The sequence below is a fragment of the Berghia stephanieae genome, chromosome 1, assembly GCF_034508935.2.
Source record: "Berghia stephanieae isolate SIO BIC M18660-M18661 chromosome 1, UCSD_Bste_1.3, whole genome shotgun sequence".
Classification (NCBI taxonomy): Eukaryota; Metazoa; Mollusca; class Gastropoda; order Nudibranchia; family Aeolidiidae; genus Berghia; species Berghia stephanieae.
The window spans coordinates 65,000,463-65,023,433 of NC_088360.1; the positions used below are offsets into that span (position 1 = coordinate 65,000,463).

The 22,971-nt window shown below is 38.8% G+C and overlaps 2 protein-coding genes across 2 annotated transcripts; both read right to left on the bottom strand.

The window, feature by feature from the left end:
* Positions 1–549: 549 nt before the first annotated feature.
* LOC144977074 (uncharacterized) lies at positions 550–1,110 on the bottom strand. Its single transcript, XM_078921867.1, has one exon. The coding sequence runs from the start codon at positions 1,108–1,110 to the stop codon at positions 550–552; it is 561 nt and encodes a 186-aa protein (XP_078777993.1).
* A 379-nt stretch (positions 1,111–1,489) lies between these two features.
* Positions 1,490–2,841, bottom strand: LOC144977125 (uncharacterized). Its single transcript, XM_078921994.1, has 2 exons — positions 2,834–2,841; positions 1,490–1,940 (listed from the first exon to the last, which is right to left on the bottom strand). Exons 1-2 carry the CDS (start codon positions 2,839–2,841, stop codon positions 1,490–1,492), a joined length of 459 nt encoding a protein of 152 aa, XP_078778120.1.
* Positions 2,842–22,971: the final 20,130 nt, after the last annotated feature.

Sequence of the window (22,971 nt, forward strand, 5' to 3'; positions counted from 1 at the left end):
ATCCAACTCGCTAACACCGAAAACGCATTTCGCCTTGTTGATCACAAGTCCGTTTGTAGAGAGGAGTTGAAAAAGTTCCCGTAAGTGTTCAATATGTTCTTTATGTGAATGACTGGCAACCAAAATGTCGTCAACATAGACGAAAGCGAAAGCTATGTCTCTCAAAATGCCATCCATGAGTCTTTGAAATGCTTGGGCAGCGTTCTTCAAGCCAAATGGCATCCGCACGAATTCCCACAACCCAAATGGCCTAATGATTGCTGTTTTTGGAATTGACGACTCTGTCATGGGAATTTGATGAGAGCCCTTAATCAGGTCGATCTTGGAAAAGGTGTTGCATCCAGAAAGGCGGCTATTGAAGTCGTGAATATGAGGTAGAGGATACCGATCATCTTTGGTCACAACATTGAGGTGTCTGTAGTCACCGCAAGGCCTCAGTTGGCCATCCGATTTGGAAACTACATGTAGAGGGGATGCCCATGCTGATTTAGAGCGACGGATGATTCCCATCTGCTCCATCTTGAAGAATTCAGCCTTTGCTGCAGTCAATTATTCTGGATTGAGACGGCGCGCTCGAGCGTGGACGGGCGGCCCATTGGTGATTATGTGATGCTCCACGCCGTGTTTGTTGCGAGATGAGTTAAACTGGGGAATGACAAGGTCTGGAAACTGTTGAAGGAGGTCAGAGTATGCAGTACTTGGGTGCACTGAGAGGCCGGCAAGGCTTATGGGTGAATTAGTATATTTAAGTGGAACAGAAATGTTGTCCATAGACAAGAGTCGTTTTCCTTTTAGATCAATTATCAGGGCGTTAGAAACAAAGAAATCCGCACCCAGGATGGGACGTGTCACATCTGCGAGGTAAAATTCGTGATTGAGGACTTGATTAGATTTTATTTCTAAAGTGATGGTGCGTTTACCCCAGGTTTTGATTGATGTTCCGTTTGCAGCAGAGAGTGTAATAGAAGGTGTTAATGTTCTGCGGTCTTGACTTGAGGCGGGGTATACAGAAACATCAGCACCAGTATCGATCAAGAAAGATTGACCCAAACGTCTATCATAAATGGAAAACGTGTTTGAATTTGGATTGCTGACCGATTCCACGTTCATCGACCAGCCGAAGCGTTTCCCGAAGAAGGCAAGTTTTGTTTGTTTCCTTTGAGTTTGAGTAAACTGGAAAATTTACAACCATCTTGGCAGCGACGGGCGTCTGGTCCAAATCGTTGATGATAATAGCAAATAGAGTTGGGCATGCTATGTTGAAGAGGCTGTCCACGTTGGCGGACTGTCTTAATTGCAGCAACAGTCTCCTCTGACTGTGGTCGTGTGGTTGTTACATCCTGCTGAGGGTAAGTCAGGAATGGTGATGAGGAAATATGTTGCACACCGGACATGCGTGTCTCCCAGATCCTGTCAGCTGCCTCAGCCAATTCTTCTGTGTCTGTAAGATTGTGCCCGGCTAAAATGCCTCGAATGTCCGGGGGAAGGTTCATGAGAAATATAATGCACGTTTCAGAGTGACAGGGTCATCATTCAGTGCATTTATCTTGCGCAGTAGAACAGTTGGGCGTTTGTCACCAAGACCATTAAGATTAAGGAGTTCTGTGTCTTTCTGGGTCTGGGATTTGCCGAAGGTCTTGATCAAGGCTTTTTTTAAGCTGCCATATTTATCAAGATGTGGTGGGTTTACTAGCAGTGACTGAATTTCTTCTGCAGTATTTATGTCAAGAGAACTGAAAACATAGCCGTACCTTGTCTGATCCTGAGTAATTTTCTTGGTGTTGAACTGTGCCTCCACTCTTGCGAACCAAACCTCCGGTGATTTAGTCCAGAATTCCGGGAGCTTGATGGAGACAGAGTTGATTTGTTGTTCACGGAAGTTGGTGGAAGCAGCAAGAGCCTGTAGTTGGCCTGTCAAATTCGCAACTTGTTGTGAGGGTCTGGTTGAACCATTTTACGTATTCGCGTCGGGGTCACCAATGTAGAAATAGTCAGTAATGATACAATAAAGTAATAACAAAATCCGTGTATAGATTATTGCTAACGTTTAATAGTGGATAGAACTTGGATTGATTGTATGGATCAGAGGACGAACCGTACAAGTACAAGACTAAAAAAACGGAAGTAAACATTGAATACAATAGAAGTGCGTCGTAGTGCTTAAAATGTAAGACAAATGTTCGTGCGAAGCACCGACAGAACTGGTCGCCACAATGGCTATTGATTCTAGCAGGCCTTTGAGTGATTAATATTCACTGACGTTCTCCTTGCTATAAGCTTAAAACAATTAAGGTAACAAAAAATATCCTTTGGACAGGACTGTAGCCTATCATATCACAATGTACTTTCTGCTCAATCTCAGAGACCTAAATTTCCAATCACGGCGCCACAATACATATGTTTGTGTGTAGGGGAAATACACTTTTAAGACACACTCTCTTTATTCCTCTCTATCGTCCTCTTAGTCTCTATCTTTCTCATTGTTACTGTATCCGGACCGCCATTTGGTAATTCGTTCTCATAGAAGTCCCTCTACTAAAACCTCTAATCGTTAAAGGTGCACGATTTTTTTCGGTACCTTCATTAAAGTACTGTAACGGGTGAGTGTTTTATTTAACGTAGTCCTTTACAATCAGAAGGGACTCTGAGCCGCAGTATATCATGATGTAAAGGGTTTTAAAAAGACAAAGGAAATTGCTTACTATCCTTATGTGAATGACCATTCTATCTAATGTTATTTGATTTTGTACTCTATTACTACTTGTCGCTACCATCACTTTTTAATTGTATGCAAGACTGTGTGTCTCTGTGGTTGATATCAACATTCCTTTACTCGTGCATGTTACAGGGGTACCGCACTAGGACAGGACTGTCCTGTCCCAAATCTGTAACATATATAATTTAGAGAAACCTACCGCACCTATTGGGACGGGACAAAACAGTCCCGTTGTGTCCCAAGCCGTTGTGAAATGCTATAAAATCAACGGGACAGGACTGTCCCAGTCCTGTGTTCATATCGTTTGTGATAGTAGAAAAATATAGCAGCCTTCCGCACTAGAACAAAAAATCCCAGACTTGGCGGCGCCGTGTCAAAGTCGCAATGCTTGTCTTTAATTTCTGCATCCCTACTACTACTACTACTACCACTACTACTACTACTACTACTACTACTACTACTACTACTACTACTACTACTACTACTACTACTACTACTACTACTACTACTTCTACTGTTGCTTCTGCTGCTGCTAATGCCACTAATATATTAATATGTCATTGTCTCAAGTGAGTAAAGAGCTACTCGACTATGCATAAAGATATATGTAGAATGAGGCCCCAGAATTTACTAGTTACTATAAATGAAAAACAATTAACGATTTGTTTACAATGAAATAAAAATAATGATGAAATTTAATTAAAAGAGATAAACAGTGATCGTGGAAGTTACAAATAGAGATGTGAATATATTACGTAACTTATGATAATATGTCAGGTTCGTAAGTTTACGTTTCCAGGCAGTTGACAGGCTTGGATGATATATTCGTCTGATAACAGGCTCGGGCTCGTAAAATTCCACTTCCAGGCAATTGGTAAGGGGTTATTGTGTAAATCTTTGACAGCGGGCTCGGGTTTGATCCTTGAAGATTATACAATCAAAGTTAAAAGCTCCGGCGTCTTAATGGTGTAGATATAATATCTACAAAGTCCCAAAAGATAAAAATCTTCCAGTATATATAAGGAATAGAGCGACTGGCCGTCCGGCATAGATTGTGAAGAGAAGTGAGTGTAGAATGTTAGACCTATCAGCTTTTATAATAAATGGCTACGTGACAGAATGTAGAACGAAAAGTATTCACTAATTAGAAATTAATTCGAGGGAAGTCTATAAAAGGAAAGACGATCTAATATTAGAAGGTAAAGTTTATCTAAGCCTACCGAAATATAACTGGAGTGAGATGAATTCAGTTCTTAATAAAATAAAATTTAATAAGATAATTGTGAACAACCTTTACTGTGACACTTACATCCCTTATATTTTGTATTTATTTCCAATTCCATTGTATTTATTTTCCAACAATAGTACACAATTTATTTTATTTCACTTTCTATACTGCATTACACAGATCCTCCCCGCCTCCCCTCTTTTGACTTAATTAATTACGCACCTTTTATAAATTTCTATTGCTCTATTTTAATTCGTGCTTCCTCACAAAGTAGCATACAATTTCCTGCCCATCAATGTTTTTGTTTATGCATCTTAACAACGCCACTACCACATTATCTCATTTGTCTGTAGTGTTTCATTCATCCTGTTTTGTTGATGAAGGGGAAACCCGAAATGTCCATTTTATCTGTTTTCGTATATTAAACTGAAGCTTACATTCAATTTCACAGTTATAATTTATTTCAATTCTGAATATAAAAAAGCAAGAATAATTCAAAAAATAATTCTATGTGATGAAACTACGTACAGAATGGATAGCAACATAAACATTTTCGGCAATTTAATAACGTATGTTTATAAATATAATTTAAGAAGTGTCACACTTTGTGACACAGCAGTAACGTGTCTAAAACCGGTCGCGCATCTATTCGGTAACAGACCCAGCTATCCAATGAAAGAATATAATGTGTGAAGGGGGAATTCTCTCTCTCTCTCTCTCTCTCTCTCTCTCTCTCTCTCTCTCTCTCTCTCTCTCTCTCCATCTATTTCTCTATCTATCTATCCATCTCCATCTTTCCATCTCTTTCTATCTATCTATCTATCTCTTTCTCACTCTCTCTATTCTTTTTCACTCTCTCATTGTATTCGTTTCAGGACCACCACTTCGGGGATAAGTTCTCATTGCTGTCCCTCTTACTTCTTATAATAAACGTTTAAGGTATCAGTCAGGGACGGCTGGTAATAATGGGCAGGGTGGGCAAATACCAGCTTGTTTTTTTTCAAGTTATAAGCTGTATTACCAGGTCCGAAATAATCTAATTTAAATGAGATAATTTTAAAAGTTAGTACTTAAACTTGATACTTCGTACTGAAATCAATTTGTATGTATTTTTGATAGATTGCGAATCACCATGCACCCCGTAATGCATAAACCAGGATACGCTCCTGTTCTTTTTTATCACCCCCCCCCCTTTCCCAACCACTCCACTCCGCCCACATCGTCATCTCATCGTCACGTCGCCTGACGGTGATTTTGCTGTCTGGCCTCTCTAGTTCTAGGTCGGGCTAATTCAAATGAGCCCACCTTATAAACCAGTGAGCACTAAATAGAGATTTTGGCAAACGAACTTTTTCTTATTTATTGCCTTACTTGTGCTGGTACGATTGATGTAATAACATTGGGTATCCAGTATTGAATTAAATTTATCAATTTACTAATATTATATCAAGTTAGTATTAACTTGTGTTGTTTTAATATATTTGTTTATCCATTTAAATTATTTCTTTTTTTTTCTCGTTTTCTTTAGTGCTTCTCAAAATTCATTTATTTAAATTGTTGTCTTATTTGTTTGTTTGTTTGTTTGTTTTTGTTTGTTTTTTTTTGTTGTTTTTTTTTAAACAAATTAATTTGTTCCCTTTTTTAAAAAAAATCTTAAAGTAATTACCGCTGTATTCTTTTTGCCAGACTAAATATTTTTGCAAAACAATGTATTTTCTATTGCATTCCCTCTAATAAAACACTTTTATTCAGAAGTCACGACTAAATAAATATATAAAATACAACCACCATTTTGGTTTACTCAACAATTGAATTAGTATACGAGAAATACTCTTCTGAGAAAGGAGAGAGTTGAATTCTAAGTTATAGAGGAAATAAAGACGTTTAAAGGAAGGGTGGGCAGATTCCGTACTTGCCCGTCCTGAAGCTAATACATACATAAGATAGTTCGCGATGAAGAGGCGGGGAAGATAGGGGTTGGTTGGGTAAGGAGTAAAGATAACACGGTCGTTATTGTTATAGTCTAACGAATGCATGAGGAGAGATTGGTAGCATTATTTTGTCTTAAATTGTATTGTATGAATTATAGGCGAAAGCCTAAGATTAAGTAAACTTTGTTTTTATTTGTCTTTTTTTTTACTATGGAACTGATACGTGTCATAGCAGACCTGCCTACTTGAAATAGGAAAATAAAAATCGTAGTTTTCAGGGTTAATAAAATCGTAGATATTTTAACTATCCTTTACAAAAATCACCGGAATTTTCGTCTATTAAGGTATCAAATTTTTAAAAAACGAGAAAAACTGATTGGAAACGTAATAATGATGGTGATGGTGGTGGTGGTAATAGTGATGGTGGTGGTAGTAATGATGATGGTGATATTATTATTGTTATTATTATTATTATATTATTATTATTATTATTATTATTATTATTATTATTATTATTATTATTATTATTATTATTATTATTATTATTGTACGTATTGGTGGTATTACGATTGTTGTATTTTTTGTGGTTATTAATGGTATCAATTTATTGTTTGGTTCCATTTACCATTTTTTCCCACTTTCATGTATGTTGTCATCAAATTGTATGATTTAATGGCGAAAGCCTAAGATTGAATAAACGTTGTAATATCGTACGGTAATCATCATTGTCGACGACATCGTCGTTGCCATCATTATCATCATCATTAACAACAACAACAACAACATTAACACCAAGTACAACAATAGCAATAAAAACAATATCAACATCATCATATAATTTTCGTCATCGTCTCCACAACTATCATTCTAACCAACAGCACCACCAAAACCACTACCATAATTACATCCTCCCTCATCGTCTCCTCTTCCTCCTCCTCCTCCACCACCACCACCGGTACCACTATTCCAACCACTACCACCACCGGCACAATCATTCTAACCACCAAGAGAGCAGTAAAAATGATGCAATTTGAGCTCTGAATGAAACTCGAGTCATATCGCGGTTGTTGCTTCTCGATGAAAACTTTAAAGTTACTACGTACTTCTGAAAATGTAACAGAAATATCAATCTCTTTAATTTTTCGAGTGAACGAAATGTACTTGTATTGTCAAGGTGTTGTCGCATTTTGTCTCGTCGCTTTATTTTTTTGTTGTATTCTCTTTCGTGATTCCTTTTTGATTACGTTTGGAATAATTAAAATCTACTGGTATTGTCATTTCATTGTGAATGTGGTTATTTGTGGTTGAAATATTTTATTTTTTAAAAGTTGAAATATATATATATATATATATATATATATATATATATATATATATATATATATATATATATATATATATTGTGTGTGTGTGTGTGTGTGTATATATATATATATATATATAATATATATATATATATATATATATATATATATATATATATATATATATATATGACCGAATCATCTTTGCCCCACCACTATAAATAGGCTAGAACCGCCACTGGAACAGTTATTTTTGGCATGGGTAGAATTCATTTGACCAATTACAGGAAAGTTGTGTATGTTATCAATGATCAAAATACAATAGCATAGCTGCCAACCGTTCCGTTAAAAACGTATTTGACTTCCTGAGTCCGTAAGTCTGTATTTTTAGTTCAAAATCCGTATTTTGTAATTTTTCGTTAATTTGTGGTAAACAAGGCCATTATTATTATCACTATTACTACTATTATTGTTATTATTGTTGGTGTCCAGCGAGAGATGATGGGCAGGGTTTTAATCAGCACAGCATATTCTTCATTCCTATGTAGCTCTTTACTTTGAATTATGCCTTTCTATCATAAATGGTTTTCAACAATTAAAATATTTCCAATTGATTATATGACGCTTGTTTTTCACTAAAACCCTTCATAATGTATTGGAGATTTGCATAAAATATGCATGTTAGCCTCGAATATACTTTTAGTGTTCTCAGACGGTATTGATACTTTCACTATTTGTTACAAATATTTTTTAATTTAAAATAAAATCAAATCAACATCATTGATTGGAAGGTATTCAATCAGAAAATCAATTGCTTATATAGATTAAACATAACAAGGAATATTTCCCTTTATTAATTTATGAAAGGAACTGTGTTTTCAGTCCACCGGAAGAGATTATAATTATACGGGCTGAACTGTTTGACTGAGCGCGAGAAGGCGAGGTGGCCGGCTGATTTAGCACAGCGTAACTGTAACCCGGGTAGGGTGGGTTAGGTGTTCAATCTCCTTTCTAGGCATATTATTTTCTTTCTTCCTTTCTTTTTCTTTTTTTTTATACTCCCTTGGCAAACAGATTCTTAATTTTCAACTTCAACACGTTGACACCATTCCTAGTGACTTGAGAAGTTTGAACGACATTAAACATTTTTAATATTTTATATCTATTTACTTTTACTCACTAATATTATTATTTTGATTTAGAACACAGTGAGACGTCAAAATTTATTGCCTTGTGCATTCCTTGTACGTAACAATACGAGTCGGAAGAAAAACGAAACAAAAAAACAAAACAAACAAAATTTAAAGAAAATTTAAAAAAAAAAAGAAAGAAAACAAAACAAAAAAATGTTAAGAGAACAACTTTATAGTTATAGGGTCTTGGATATGTTTGAGGGATCATCAGAGAGAGAGAGAGAGGGAGAGAGGGAGAGAGAGAGAGAGAGAGAGAGAGAGAGAGAGAGAGAGAGAGGGTGGGGAGAGATTAGAAGGGCTAGTAGAAAGGAAACCAGTCAAAAAATTCTTAATTTTCAACTTCAACACATTGACACCATTCCTGGTGACTTGAGAAGTTTGAACGACATTTAACATTTTTCTTATTTATTTACTTTTACTCACTTTTAATATTATTATTTTAATTGAGAACGAGACGTCAAAATGTATTGCCTTGTGCATTCCTTGTACGTAACAATATGAGCCAGGAGAAAAACGAACAAACAAACAAAAAGGAAAACAAAAAGTTAACAGAACAACTTTATAGTTATAGGGTCTTGAATATGTTTGAGGGAGCGTCAGAGAGAGAGAGAGAGAGAGAGAGAGAGAGAGAGAGAGAGAGAGAGAGAGAGAGAGAGAGAGAGGGCTAGTAGAAAGGAAGAAATGGGATACCATTTTAAAAAATTATAGTTTTACAAGACATGATAGACAATGAACAATAGACTAGCCCTACAAGCCAAAGGACTAGGAATGTTTGTGAAAGAAAAAGACGTAGGCTGAAGACAAAGTCAAGACTATGGCTATTTAACAGCCACGGTAAGAATCTCGGGCTCCCGATTTCGAGCAACTCTCATCAAGACTTTCCGAGAGTAAATAAAACGCTGTAAATAATATTCTTAAGCCGTCAAATTGCCATAAATTTTATGCCTGCCCATTTTTTGATGATGCCTAACCTATAATAGGCTCAGTATCAATGTGGTCAATATTGAGGTAAGTATCGACGATATTTGGTCCTTTCTAAATATTTTTATTTCCGGTGGACTGAATACACAGCTGTGTTTTCAGTCCACTGGTGGACTGAAAACACAGTTCCTTTATGAAATATAAATTCAATCCCTTTAAAAAAGACATCTTGATCTGATTCTAATTTTTTTTTTCAAGCAAGCTTTATAACGATTTAAGTTCAAGAGAAATAAGTATACTCGATTTTTAGGTGTGTTTATATTGTCAAAGTAAAGAGGTAGGAATTTTCCAATATTTAGAGGTTCATTTTACTATAACTACTATTATAGCGTACTACTTAAAGACCATTATGTTGCATGAAAGGAAATATATGCAATCGTCTACTTTTTTAGCCAATCTCCCTAATTTTTACCCCAAAACGCCCTCTCAAGTGATGCACCTGGTTGGCAGTTATGCATTTCTAAACATCCTAAGTTATTTAATTTATTTTGCAATTTTGCTTGTGTGTTGGTCCTTATCCAAGTTGAGGCAGTTGAATTCTTTATTATGTCTGTTCTGAAATTTTGATCTCACTGTGGAAAGTGTTATTTCATAACGATTCAATTGTGCTGGAACATAGCAACATTTGAACTAGCCTCTGTTTAAACGTGTTAGTGTTAGTACACACATGTAGTAGCAGTAGTAATCATCATCATCATCATATCTTGTCGCGCCAGTGAGTCAGCCAGTCCCGGGCAGTCTGGTTGCATTCCCTCAGGTCAGCATTGGTGCAGTGAGGTCCCAGCGAGCATTCGGACAGGATGTGGTCCATGGTCTGTCTGGGGTGACCGCATGGGCATTCAGTGCCCGGTGAGATTTTCCATTTAAAGAGGTTGGTGGCGGTGTTTCCCACCTTTGCTCTAGCTCTGTTCAACGCCACCCATTATTTTCTCTTGAGGTCTGTGCCTGCTGGGAGCTTTTCTGTTGGGGGCTGGAGGGCATCGTTTGCTGTCTTGTCCCATTCTACCCATTTGTCCAGGCGGAGCAAGTAGCAAACGTTCACGTCGTGCTCCTGTAATCCTTCTCTGAAGGAGACTGATTGCTACACTACGCGACCAGAGAGCAGTAGTAATTAAATATACTGACTTTAATATGGTTCGATTTGATGAAAGGGGGGGGGGGGATGAGATTGTGACAGAAATAAATAGTACGAGTGACAGTATGAAAATGGTCAAAGCGGTGAATACGATCAAACGACAAAAAAACACATAATAGATTTATAATCAAAGATAACTGTAATCAGACCTTATGTAATGATAAAAAAAATTATTAACCCTATAAGCGTGGACTACATTGAGAAATACAAGCGCATTTAAGAAGTGGAACCATTCGATTCGACCAATTCAGAGCTTGAAACGCCTATAACGCCACAAGAAGTAAGTGAAGCCATACAAAAGCTCAATAACGACAGATCGCCAGGTCTAGATGGTGTTAGAGTGGAAGAAACTAAAATGTCTTGACGACGAAGACATGCAAATACTAGCTGATATGTAAGACAAAACAAGTTCTCAATCTTGGAAGTGGAAAACTCATTCTGCTAAACAAACCAAATAAAAAGAATGGCCCTTTAGAAAATTTGCGACCAATCGTTTTATTATCCACGCTAAGAATAGTTTTAAGCTCAACAGAATAGAATTAGAGAAAAGGTAGAGGAATATCTTTCACCTTCACAAAGTGGGTTTAGAAGAGATAGAAGCACTGCAGACATAGTATGGGCCCATCGATGGCTGAAAGCCAGAACGGAGAAATATAAGGAAGAATTTACCATACTTGGAATCAATATGAGTTCAGCTTTCGACACTATACTATATGCAGAACCAAATTGTTATCAATCCTTGAATCATTATTGGACAAAGATCACGCGAAGCTCATAAGATACCTATTATCAAATACTACATTACAATTTGAATCCGGCAGAGAATTAACAACAATATCAACCTCAATTGGATCCTCTCAAGGACACAGCTAATCGGACCCGTTCGCGCAAACAGTCTACTCACTCCTCATATCATGCATATATTTAAAGATTTTTATCTTGTTATTGGGACTTGGTCAAAACTCCAGTATTTGATTCTAATATCAAGACACCGGAACGTCAAGAGTGTCGTTCACGGACGTCCCTAACCATATCCTCTGCCTAGGAGTAGGACCTCACGAATCTAAACTACGTTATCCTCGAGATCCAGAAGTTATGTAATATTGTCATCCTAAAATTTGTAACCATGTGGTCCTTATTTACCTATAGAACATTCATCTAATTAAATTTCATATTTCTATATTTTCATCATCTTAAATCAATTCATCGTTTGTTCCCCTATTTTAAAAATAACTAGTAAATTCTGGGGGCCTTATTTTCACATCTTTATTCTATGAATGTAATCGAGTTAGCTCTTAAGCACTCAATTAGACCATGGCAGCTGTGATCTGAGAAGTGAATGTCGCTGAGGATGTGAAGAGCGTACTAAGAGAACACGGTTGAGAAAATGATGGCACATAATAAACTTCTAGTCAAACAGCACTCTGTTATTCAATTTTCAACAGCAGAAGGATGCTGCACAGCAAACATCCATCAAATAATGAAGGCTGTTCATGGCGATATGTAATACTGATGGCCCTGTTCGAAAGTGGGTTAGAATTTTCAAAGGAGATGTCCCAACAGAGACAAAAGTGTTTGATCACAATAAGCAATCAAGGAGCAGTTGACTGTATAATTTGGGTAAAACAAATAGATCTCGCTGATGAAGTTGGGATTTTAAAAGAATGAGTACACCATATTGTGACACCTCTCTTGTTTGTTTTGTTTTTTGTTTGTAAGGGTTTTACGGCACTTGCAACACATTAAGGTCATATTAGCGCCAGTAAAAAGGAAGAAAAAGAGATAGTTATAAGTTCTAGAATTACAATTAAAGCACCCAAGAAAAAGTAAGACAAAGGGGAATTGGATCAAATAGGGAACAGATGTATATTCCAAGAGCACACTATCAAAGTACATAGTTTGAGATCACCTAAAAGTTTCAGCCAGACACAAGCACAGGTCCCCACAAGGAGGAATACACTCAAATATTTACAAATCATATTTTACATGTAGACAAAAATAATACAGTACATAACCGAGACATGATTTACAAGAAAAAAATATCATCTCCCAAAACTAACTATATATTTGACTCTTTCCTTCTCAGCCAGGGCCAGGACAAAACCCAAGTAATCTCATTCCAAGTCAAAGACAGAAAGCAAGTTGGAAAACAGATATAGGGGGATAGAAGACACAGTAAGTACCTCCCTGCCCACTATGGGATGTCAGGAACCCCACCCAGTCACCTCTCTTGGATTACAGAGAAGTCTCAGCACGGTCTCAAGACAGCTAACCTCAGAAATGAAAGCGAGGAGAAAATACATTTGTACCCAACATTTGAAACAATATGACAAGTAAGGAGAGACTTTTCTGCAGAAAATTGAGACTGGTGATGAATATGGGTCCACCACTACTACCCGGAAAACAAAGTGCATTCAATGGAGTACAGGCATAAATCCCCTTCAAGCCCAAGAAAATTCAAAGTCATTGACTCTGCGAGAAAGGTCTTGTTAAAATTTTCTCTGACATGGAAGGCATAGTTCACATGGAATTTCTTGAACAAGGGCAAACAATATGTTTCTCAACTCTACGATCCCTCAAAAATTGACTCGCGCGGGTTTGAGGTGATAGAGATTTGATATTGCAACATGACAATGCATGACCATGCACTAATCGTCAATCCCAAGATGCATAATTCAGTTAAAACTTTGTCCCTTCTGACTATTTCTTGTTCCCCGAGCTCAAGAAGTATCAGGCAACGTTACAACAGTGATTTGGAGGTAGGGGCAAATGTTTGCTGATCACTGGGATTCTTCACTGACGACATGCACCAACTAGTTCAGCATTGGCAGTTCTGTGTTGCTCGTGATAGCGATTATGTGGAAAATAAATGGTACAATACGTAGATGAGATTCTCAGCTTTCTTTTCATGTATTATATTTGTATGTGTTATTAAAAACAAAAAAGTTATAACAAAATGGTACTAATATATCAGCCGGCCCTTGTATAATCAAATGTATCTGTCAATTAAACGAACAGATTCTATTGATTTATTTGCAAATCATTGTGAGCTGAAATTGGGAAGAAAAAAGTCATTTGATTATTCCATTTAAGAAGACTGTATACAATAAGGCAAAGAATGTAAAAATGTTAAACAGGTTTGTCATTCTTGAGATTTATGGTGGTTATCGTTATACAGTGTAATTAAATTCGGCTCAATGACATTTTAGCAAACAAGTTCCACAAGTTTCATAAAACAAAGAATAATGAAAATGGTTTATTAAACAATATCAGAAATTTAAAAGAGAATAGACAACCGATTATAATCAGTTATCAGATGTAAACTGAAGACAGATCAGATGAGAACATTCTGTCTCAGAAGTCAACAACCATCAACTTATCCAGACACTTCAAAACGGGTAAAAATCTCTTTTTTTTTAAATATCAAACTATTTCAAATGTTTATTATAACCGAGAAAACTGAATTACTTCAATACTCGCTATAAATTACACTGGAACTGTTATCAGATGTAGATTCCAAGAGCATACCATCAATGTACTTAGTCTGATATCACCTATAAGTCTCACCCAAACACAAGCACAAGATCAACCAAGAGGATACACTCAAATGCTTACATTTCATTATACATTAAAAATAACAAATATGATAATACATAACAGAGAGATGATTTACAAGGAAAAAAAATATCATCTCCCAAAACAATAACTATGCATTTGACTGTTTCCCTCCCAGCCAAGGACTCCGGCCAGGGTCGGGACAAAACCAAGTAATCTCATACTAAGACAAAGACAGAAAGCATGTTGGAAAACAGATATAAGGGGATAGAAGACACGGTAAGTACCTCCCTGCCCATTGTGGAGGTAGGGAACCCCACCCAGACACTGGAACTGGAAGAACTAAATTTTGTTCAATATAAATTTATAGATAATTACAAATTTAAAATCTGGGACAATGGATAACTGATGAAAATTGATCCTATTATTTACACTGATACATAGAACTAGTATATTGAGAGTCTTTCAGTACCAGTAAAAAGGAAGATGATAGATAGTCAAAGGGGACACGTGCTAAAAAGGGGAAACAGAAGCAGATTCCAAGAAAAATCTATCCTGTCTATTTTGAGGCGGTTAAAAAGTCCTAAACAGGAACTAGCAGAGTATTTAGCCAGAAGGGTTACATTCAAATGGTTGCAAACATAGTTAGATAATAACTCCTGAAAATGAGGAGGGATTGAAAATGGGAACTTTCTTAATATTAAGGAACTTGCTTTTAAAAAAATCAATAAATTTGAAGGTGCTCAGTTTTTTAAAAATTAGAATAATTTAAGGAAATCAAAGGTAAATGCAGATTTGATTACTTAAAAAGGCTACTAAATACTAAAACTAAAACAATATGTTTTTAATAAATAAAACAGAATAGACAATAAATAATCCTTGTTGTTGCGTTTCGTCTTTTGAAAAATTTCAAAACCAAAAGCATGAATTTAAAGTCTCTAAAACTGTTATGATTCAGCCTTTAACTCCTAACCTTTAACTTGAATTGGATGGACATCCTGGCGTGCTTCAATTATACTTGTTTTTTTTTTTTGTTTTTAAGGGTTTTACGGCACTTGCAACACATTTATATTATATCAGCGCCAGTAAAAAAGAAGAAAATGGAATAGTAAAAAGTTCTAGAATTACAATTAAAGCACCAAAGAAAAATAAGACATAGGGAAACTGGGAACAAATAGGAATCTGATGTAGATTCCAAGAGCATAGCACCAATGTACTTAGTTTGAGATCACCTATTAGTCTCATTCGGACACAAGCACAAAATCCAACAAAGAGGAACACGCTTAAATGCCTACATTATAAATTCAAAATATCAAAAATAATACTACAGTCGACTCCGCTTAATCGCACACCTTCGGGACTTCAGGTTAGTGTGTCGATTAAGCGGAGTGTGCGATTAAGCGGAGAAGCTATGTTTGTTTTTTGTTTTTAAGGGTTTTATGGCGCTTGCAACACATTTAGGTTATATCAGCACCAGTAAAAAGGAAGAAAATGGGATCGTAAAAAGTTCTAGAATTTACAATTAAAGCACCCAAGAGAAAGTGAGACAAAGGGGAACTGGGCACAAATAGGTATCAGATGTAGATTTAGCGTGAGATCACTTATAAGTCTCATCCAGACACAAGCACAAAATCCAACAAAGTGGAATACACTCAGATGCTTACATTATACATTAAAAATAACAAATATAATTATACATCACAGAGATAACTATGCATTTGACTGTTTCCCTCCCAGCCAGGGCCAGGACAAAACCAAGTCATTCCAAGACAAAGGCAGAAAGCATGTTGGAAAACAGATACAGGGGGATAGTAGACACAGTATGGACCCCCCTGCCCGCTATGGGAGGTCAGGATCCCCATCCAGGCAGAGAAGCTAAAACTAACTTTCATGTACATTCATGTAGGACCTTCCCGTCTGAGTTTTCTACAGGCTTGGGACATTAGAGTGATTAGAAGATGCAGGGTATTTTTTTTCTTTGATCTTTTAATTAATTTTTTTTGATGGTGGTGGTGGTGGGGGGGGGGGGTTTGGGGGTCTTTTTTCTTTTAAAATTTCTCTTTTTATTCATGTTTCATTGACAACAAAGTGTGACATTATTGTTTGTAAGAATGGTAATCGTGAAGCGTTGATTGTAGTAAAGCCTCGTCTCGTCTGAATTGTAAATGTCATTAGTCTTACCGCTGAAGATGTTGTTTCAAAACTTCATCACTCGATTGGCAGGCAGAAGAGACATCAGCATAGAGTTTTTTCGTCATGTTCTTTCTCAAGCACGGCATTCTGTCGACCTCTCCATCTTGAGAGCTAGCTTTCTAATGGGGAGAAAGACTTGCTTTAAGTTTATGCCAGTTCAGTCGACTTTTGAGTGTATCACGACCGTATAGATCGATCAATCAAAAGATGAGACGCGAGTCCTCCCTGTAATCCTTTCCTATTGTTCACGGCCCGGGAGAGGAAAACAATGCACAGGTAGAGAATTGCAATCGAGTGGTCAGACAATGTGAACAAACACAGGGCATTGGGTGGACTGCGATCACGTTTCACACCTTGTAATGCAGACAGCGAGTGCTGAGTCAATTAGCCCATCGTGTCAGGTAATCCTTTGATGTCAGTTAACAAGTCTGGAACAGAAGTACAGTGGAATTGCGTTGACAGGAAAAGCTTTTTCACGCGTTTTTGTTGTTTTGTTTTTAAGGGTTTTACGGCGCTTGCAACACATTTAGGTTATATCAGCGCCAGTAAAAAGGAAGAAAATGGGATAGTCGAAAGTTCTAGAATTACAATTAAAGACCCCAAGAGAAAGTGAGACAAAGGGAATTGGGAACAAAAAGGGATCAGATGTAGATTCCAAGAGCATACCATCAATGTACTTAGTTTGAGATCACCTATAAGTCTCACAAGACACAAGTACAAGATCCAACAAAGAGGAATACACTCAAATGCTTACATTATAAATTCAAAATAACACATATAATAATATATAACTGAGAAATGATTTACAAGGAAAAAAATATCATCTCCCAAAACAATAACAATGCATTTGACTGTTTCCCTCCCAGCTAGGACTCCGGCCAGGGCCAGGACAAAACCAAGTAATCTCATTCCAAGACAAAGACACGATATTAACTTGCCGAACTGGTTCAATGTATTTTTTAGATATGTTTTCTCAAATCAAGATGAAATCAAGATGTAGCGATTAAGCGGAGAAGGTGTGCGATTAAGCAGAGCGATTATATAGAAAAAATTCTGTTTTCCAGGAATGTGTAGCGTATAAGCGGAGTGTGCGATTAACCGATGTGCGATTAAGTGGAGTGAACTGTACATAACAAAAAGATGATTTACAAGGGAAAAAATATACCTCCCAAAACAATAACTTTGCATTTGACTGTTTCCCTCCTAGCCAGGCTCCGGGCCAGGACAAAACCAAGTAATCTCATTCCAAGACAAAGACAGAAAGCATGTTGGAAAACAGATATAAGGGGATAGAAAACACAGTATGTACCCCCCTGCCCACTATGGGAGGTCAGGAACCCCACCCAGTTCAATTATACTTATAAGTAGTTAAAATATACCGTGCATGGACCAGGAATAAAGAAAAAAAAAAACCCAAAACAAACATGTTCGTCAAATGACCTTAATCATCGGTAACTTTTGTGGATAAAATTAAAGGGTAGCCCTATTCGTCCTTAAGGTCGAATAGCTTCAACCGTGGTTGCCGTACGTACGGACAAATCGTGTTGCTTGCACTATTCGTCCTTCACACTAAAGCTGGGCAATATTCCGTTTTTGCTTTTACTGAGCTGGATTCGAATCCACGTAATTACATGATATATCCGTATCGTCTTAAATGTTTGACAAACCCCACCTCCTCTGTTTGTGAGTCAAATAATCAGTTATGTGTGTGTGTTTTTTTAGGTGTGTGTGTGTGTGTGTGTGTGTGTTAATTTCGTGGGGTTTTTTTTTTGTTTGTTTTTTTTCTTCTGGGATATGATTTTTATTCCAGAATGGTGATTGATTTCTTATAAGGAACAATTGTCGTGTTCTCCTATTGGTAAGTATCCAATTCAAATACCTGCTCGAGAGTTTGGGTTGGCTAGGCACAGAGGAAGATTCGGCAGGTTTTCTTTGTTTTGGTTTCTTTTTTTTTTTTTTTTTTTTTTTGGAAGAGGGGGGGGGGGGGGGGTGTTGTTTTGTTTGCTGTTTTTTTTTTTTTGGGGGGGGGGGGTTATTGTTCTTTTTTATTTGTTTTCTCTTGTTGGTATTTTCCCTGCTTTTGTTTGATTTGTGTGTGTGTGTGTGTGTGTGTGTGTGTGTGTGTGTGTGTGTGTGTGTGTCTATTGTGTGTCTACGTGTGTTTTGCCTTTTTTACATTTTTTTTTCAATCTATAATAGTGGGTAAGCACTCAGTAACTATTTGTTTTAAATGACTAGTATTCAATTTGTCAAAATATTATATTAGTCATAATAGTATAAGCAGCGCAAGAAAAAAAAACAACACCAAATTTCTGTATCTGTTAAGAAGCAGTTTTATTAAAAAATGTTATAATCTTGATAATTCAGTGAGTGCCATCAATAATAGCTTGAATTTAGCCAAAATTTTTGAACGATGTCGATACCTGTCCTTTAACTTCAGAAAATTTTGTTATAAGTTTTACAGTTTGAGTAGATTAGCTGTATGACATAATGATAGATTTAATTCATGGCGAATTCAATGCGTTTTCAAATTGGCAGTAAACGGGTGTGTCTTTTTTACGAAACCCGCCGAAACCCGCCGAAACCCTGCGAAACCCGCCGAAACCCGATGAAACCCGACAAAGTTATGGGAAGTAGGTGGCTGTGGGGAGTGAACCTAGAACTCAGGGAAGTGTACACCATTGGGGAGTGAACCTGGGACTGGGTTTCGGCGGGTTTCGTAAAAAAGAACCAGTGCTTTTTTACGAAACCCGCCGAAACCCGCCGAAACCCGGCAAAACCCGACAATATCCAGCAAAGTTATGGAAGTAGACAACTGTCGGGAGTGAACCCGAGACTCAGGGAAGTGTACACCAGTCGGGAGTGAACCTGAGACTAAGTTTATCGGCCGGTTTCGGCGGGTTTCGTAAAAAGAATTAGTGCTTTATTACGAAACCCGCCGAAACCCGACAATATCCGGCAAAGTTATGGGAGTTTGGCAACAGTGGGGGGGTGATCCTGGGAGTCAGGGAATTGCACACCAGTGGGGAGTTAACCTGGGACTGTGTAAAAAGGATATCAGTGGGAAATAAACCTGGGACTAAAGGGAGATGGATACCATTGAAAGTTGAAGCTGGATATGGGAATTGAGTACCAGAGGAGAATGAACCTGACACTATAGAAGGTGGGCGCCAGTGGGGAGTGAACCTGGGATTCAGGGAATTGCACACCAGTGGGGAGTTAACCTGGGACTGTGTAAAAAGGATATCAGTGGGAAATAAACCTGGGACTAAAGGGAGATGGATACCATTGAAAGTTGAAGCCGGATATGGGAGTTGAGTACCAGAGGAGAATGAACCCGACACTATAGGAGATGGACGCCAGTGTGGAGTGAACCTGGGACTCAGGGAAGTGCACACCAATTGGGAGTTAACCTTGGACTGTGGGAGATGGATAACTGTGGGTATCCGAGCCGAACTATAGGAGTTGGGTGCCAGAGGAGAATGAACCTGACACTATAGAAGGTGGGCGCTAGTCGGGGAGTGAACCTGGGATTCAGGGAATTGCACACCAGTGGGGATTTAACCTGGGAATATGTAAAAAGGATATCAGTGGGAAATAAACCTGGGACTAAAGGGAGATGGATACCATTAAAATTTGAAGCTTGGTATGAGAGTTTGGTACCAGAGGAGAATGAACCTGACACTAAAGGAGGTGAGCGCCAGTGGGGAGTGAACCTGGGACTATGTAAACAGGATATCAGTGGGAAATAAACCTCGGACTAAAGGGAGATGAATACCATTGAAAGTTGAAGCCGGATATGAGAGCTTGGTACCAGAGGAGAAAGAACCTGACAAAAAAGGGGGTGGGCGCCAGTGGGGAGTGAACCTGGGACTCAGGGAAGTGCACACCAATTGGGAGTTAACCTTGGACTGTGGGAGATGGATAACTGTGGGTATCCGAGCCGAACTATAGGAGTTGGGTGCCAGAGGAGAATGAACCTGACACTATAGAAGGTGGGCGCTAGTCGGGAGTGAACCTGGGATTCAGGGAATTGCACACCAGTGGGGAGTGAACCTGGGACTATGTAAACAGGATATCAGTGGGAAATAAACCTTGGACTAAAGGGACATGGATACCATTGAAAGTTGAAACCGGATATGAAAGTTTGGTACCAGAGGAGAATGAACCTGACACTATAGGGGGTGGGCGTCAGTGGGGAGTGAACCTGGGACTATGTAAACAGGATATCATGTGGAAATAAACCTTGGGACTAAAGGGACATGGATACCATTGAAAGTTGAAACCGGATATGAAAGTTTGGTACCAGAGGAGAATGAACCTGACACTATAGGGGGTGGGCGCCAGTGGGGAGTGAACCTGGGACTATGTAAAAAGGATATCAGTAGGAAATAAATCTGGGACTAAAGGGAGGTGGAATACCATTGGGAGTTAAAGCCGGATTTGGGAGTTGGGTACCAGAGGAGAGAGAACCTGACACTATAGGAGGTGGGCGCCAGTGGGGAGTGAACCTGGGACTATGTAAAAAGGATATCAGTGGGAAATAAACCTGGGACTAAAGGGAGATGAATACCATTGAAAGTTGAAGCCGGATATGAGAGTTTGGTACCAGAGGAGAATGAACCTGACACTATAGGAGGTGGGCGCCAGTGGGGGGTGAACTGGGACTATGTAAAAAGGATATCAGTGGGAAATAAACCTGGGACTAAAGGGAGATGAATACCATTGAAAGTTGAAGCCGGATATGAGAGTTTGGTACCAGAGGAGAATAAACCTGACACTATAGGAGGTGGGCGCCAGTGGGGAGTGAACCTGGGACTATGTAAACAGGATATCAGTGGGAAATAAACCTCGGACTAAAGGGAGATGAATACCATTGAAAGTTGAAGCCGGATATGAGAGTTTGGTACCAGAGGAGAATGAACCTGACACTATAGGAGGTGGCGCCAGTGGGGAGTGAACCTGGGACTATGTAAACAGGATATCAGTGGGAAATAAACCTCGGACTAAAGGGAGATGGATACCATTGAAAGTTGAAGCCGGATATGGGAATTGAGTACCAGAGGAGAATGAACCTGACACTATAGAAGGTGGGCGCCAGTGGGGAGTGAACCTGGGATTCAGGGAATTGCACACCAGTGGGGAGTTAACCTGGGAATATGTATAAAGGATATCAGTAGGAAATATATATGGGACTAAAGGGAGATGGATACCATTGGGAGTTGAAGCCGGATTTATTTCCCACTGATATCCATTTTTAGATATTCACAGGTTAACTCCCCACTGGTGTGCAATTCCCCGACTCCCAGGTTCACTCCCCACTGGCGCCCACCTTTTATAGTGTCAGGTTCATTCTCCTCTGGTATCGAACTCCTATAGTTTGGCTCGGATACCCAGTTATCCATCTCCCACAATCCCAGGTTAACTCCAAATTGGTGTGCACTTCCCTGAGTCCCAGGTTCACTCCACACTGGCGCCCATCTCCTATAGTGTCAGGTTCATTCTCCTCTGGTACTCAACTCCCATATCCGGCTTCAACTTTCAATGGTATCCTTCTCCCTTTAGTCCCAGGTTTATTTCCCACTGATATCCTTTTTACACAGTCCCAGGTTAACTCCCCACTGGTGAGCAATTCACTGAGTCCCAGGTTCACTCCCCATGGCGCCCACCTTCTATAGTGTCAGGTTCATTCTCCTCTGGTACTCAACTCCCATATCTGGCTTCAACTTTCAATGGTATCCATCTCCCTTTAGTCCCAGGTTTATTTCCCACTGATATCCTTTTTACACAGTCCCAGGTTAACTCCCCACTGGTGAGCAATTCCCTGAGTCCCAGGTTCACTCCCCACTGGCGCCCACCTTCTATAGTGTCAGGTTCATTCTCCTCTGGTACTCAACTCCCATATCTGGCTTCAACTTTCAATGGTATCCATCTCCCTTTAGTCCCAGGTTTATTTCCCACTGATATCCTTTTTACACAGTCCCAGGTTAACGCCCCACTGGTGTGCAATTCCCTGACTCCCAGGATCACCCCCCACTGTAGCCAAACTCCCATAACTTTGCCGGATATTGTCGGGTTTCGTAATAAAGCACTAATTCTTTTTTACGAAAACCGCCGAAACCGGCCGATAACCTTAGTCTCGGGTTCACTCCCGACTGGTGTACACTTCCCTGAGTCTCGGGTTCACTCCCCACAGTTGTCTACTTCCCATAACTTTGCTGGATATTGTCGGGTTTTGCCGGGTTTCGGCGGGTTTCGTAAAAAAGCACTGGTTCTTTTTTTACGAAACCCGCCGAAACCCAGTCCCAGGTTCACTCCCCAATGGTGTACACTTCCCTGAGTTCTAGGTTCACTCCCCACTGCCACCTACTTCTCATAACTTTGTCGGGATTCGTCGGGTTCCGTCGGGTTTCGGCGGGTTTCGCAGGGTTTCGGCGGGTTTCGGCAGGTTTCGTAAAAAAGACACACCGCAGTAAACGAGGTAATTGTATAGACGGGATGGAATTTGGCGGCTTTACAACACGCAAATTAATTCCAAAGCCGAAAGCACAACCTCTGCATTTAAACTTATCTCCATAGACGATGTCAATATATTAAAGATTAATAAAGGACACTAATACCAAGTCCCCAATATTTTCAGTACTTCATTCGTTAGCTAATACTATTAAGTATTTGGTATCCACTTTTGCCCTGACGAGAAGTTAGAATGTCAACGGGCTGGGATTTAAAATGTCA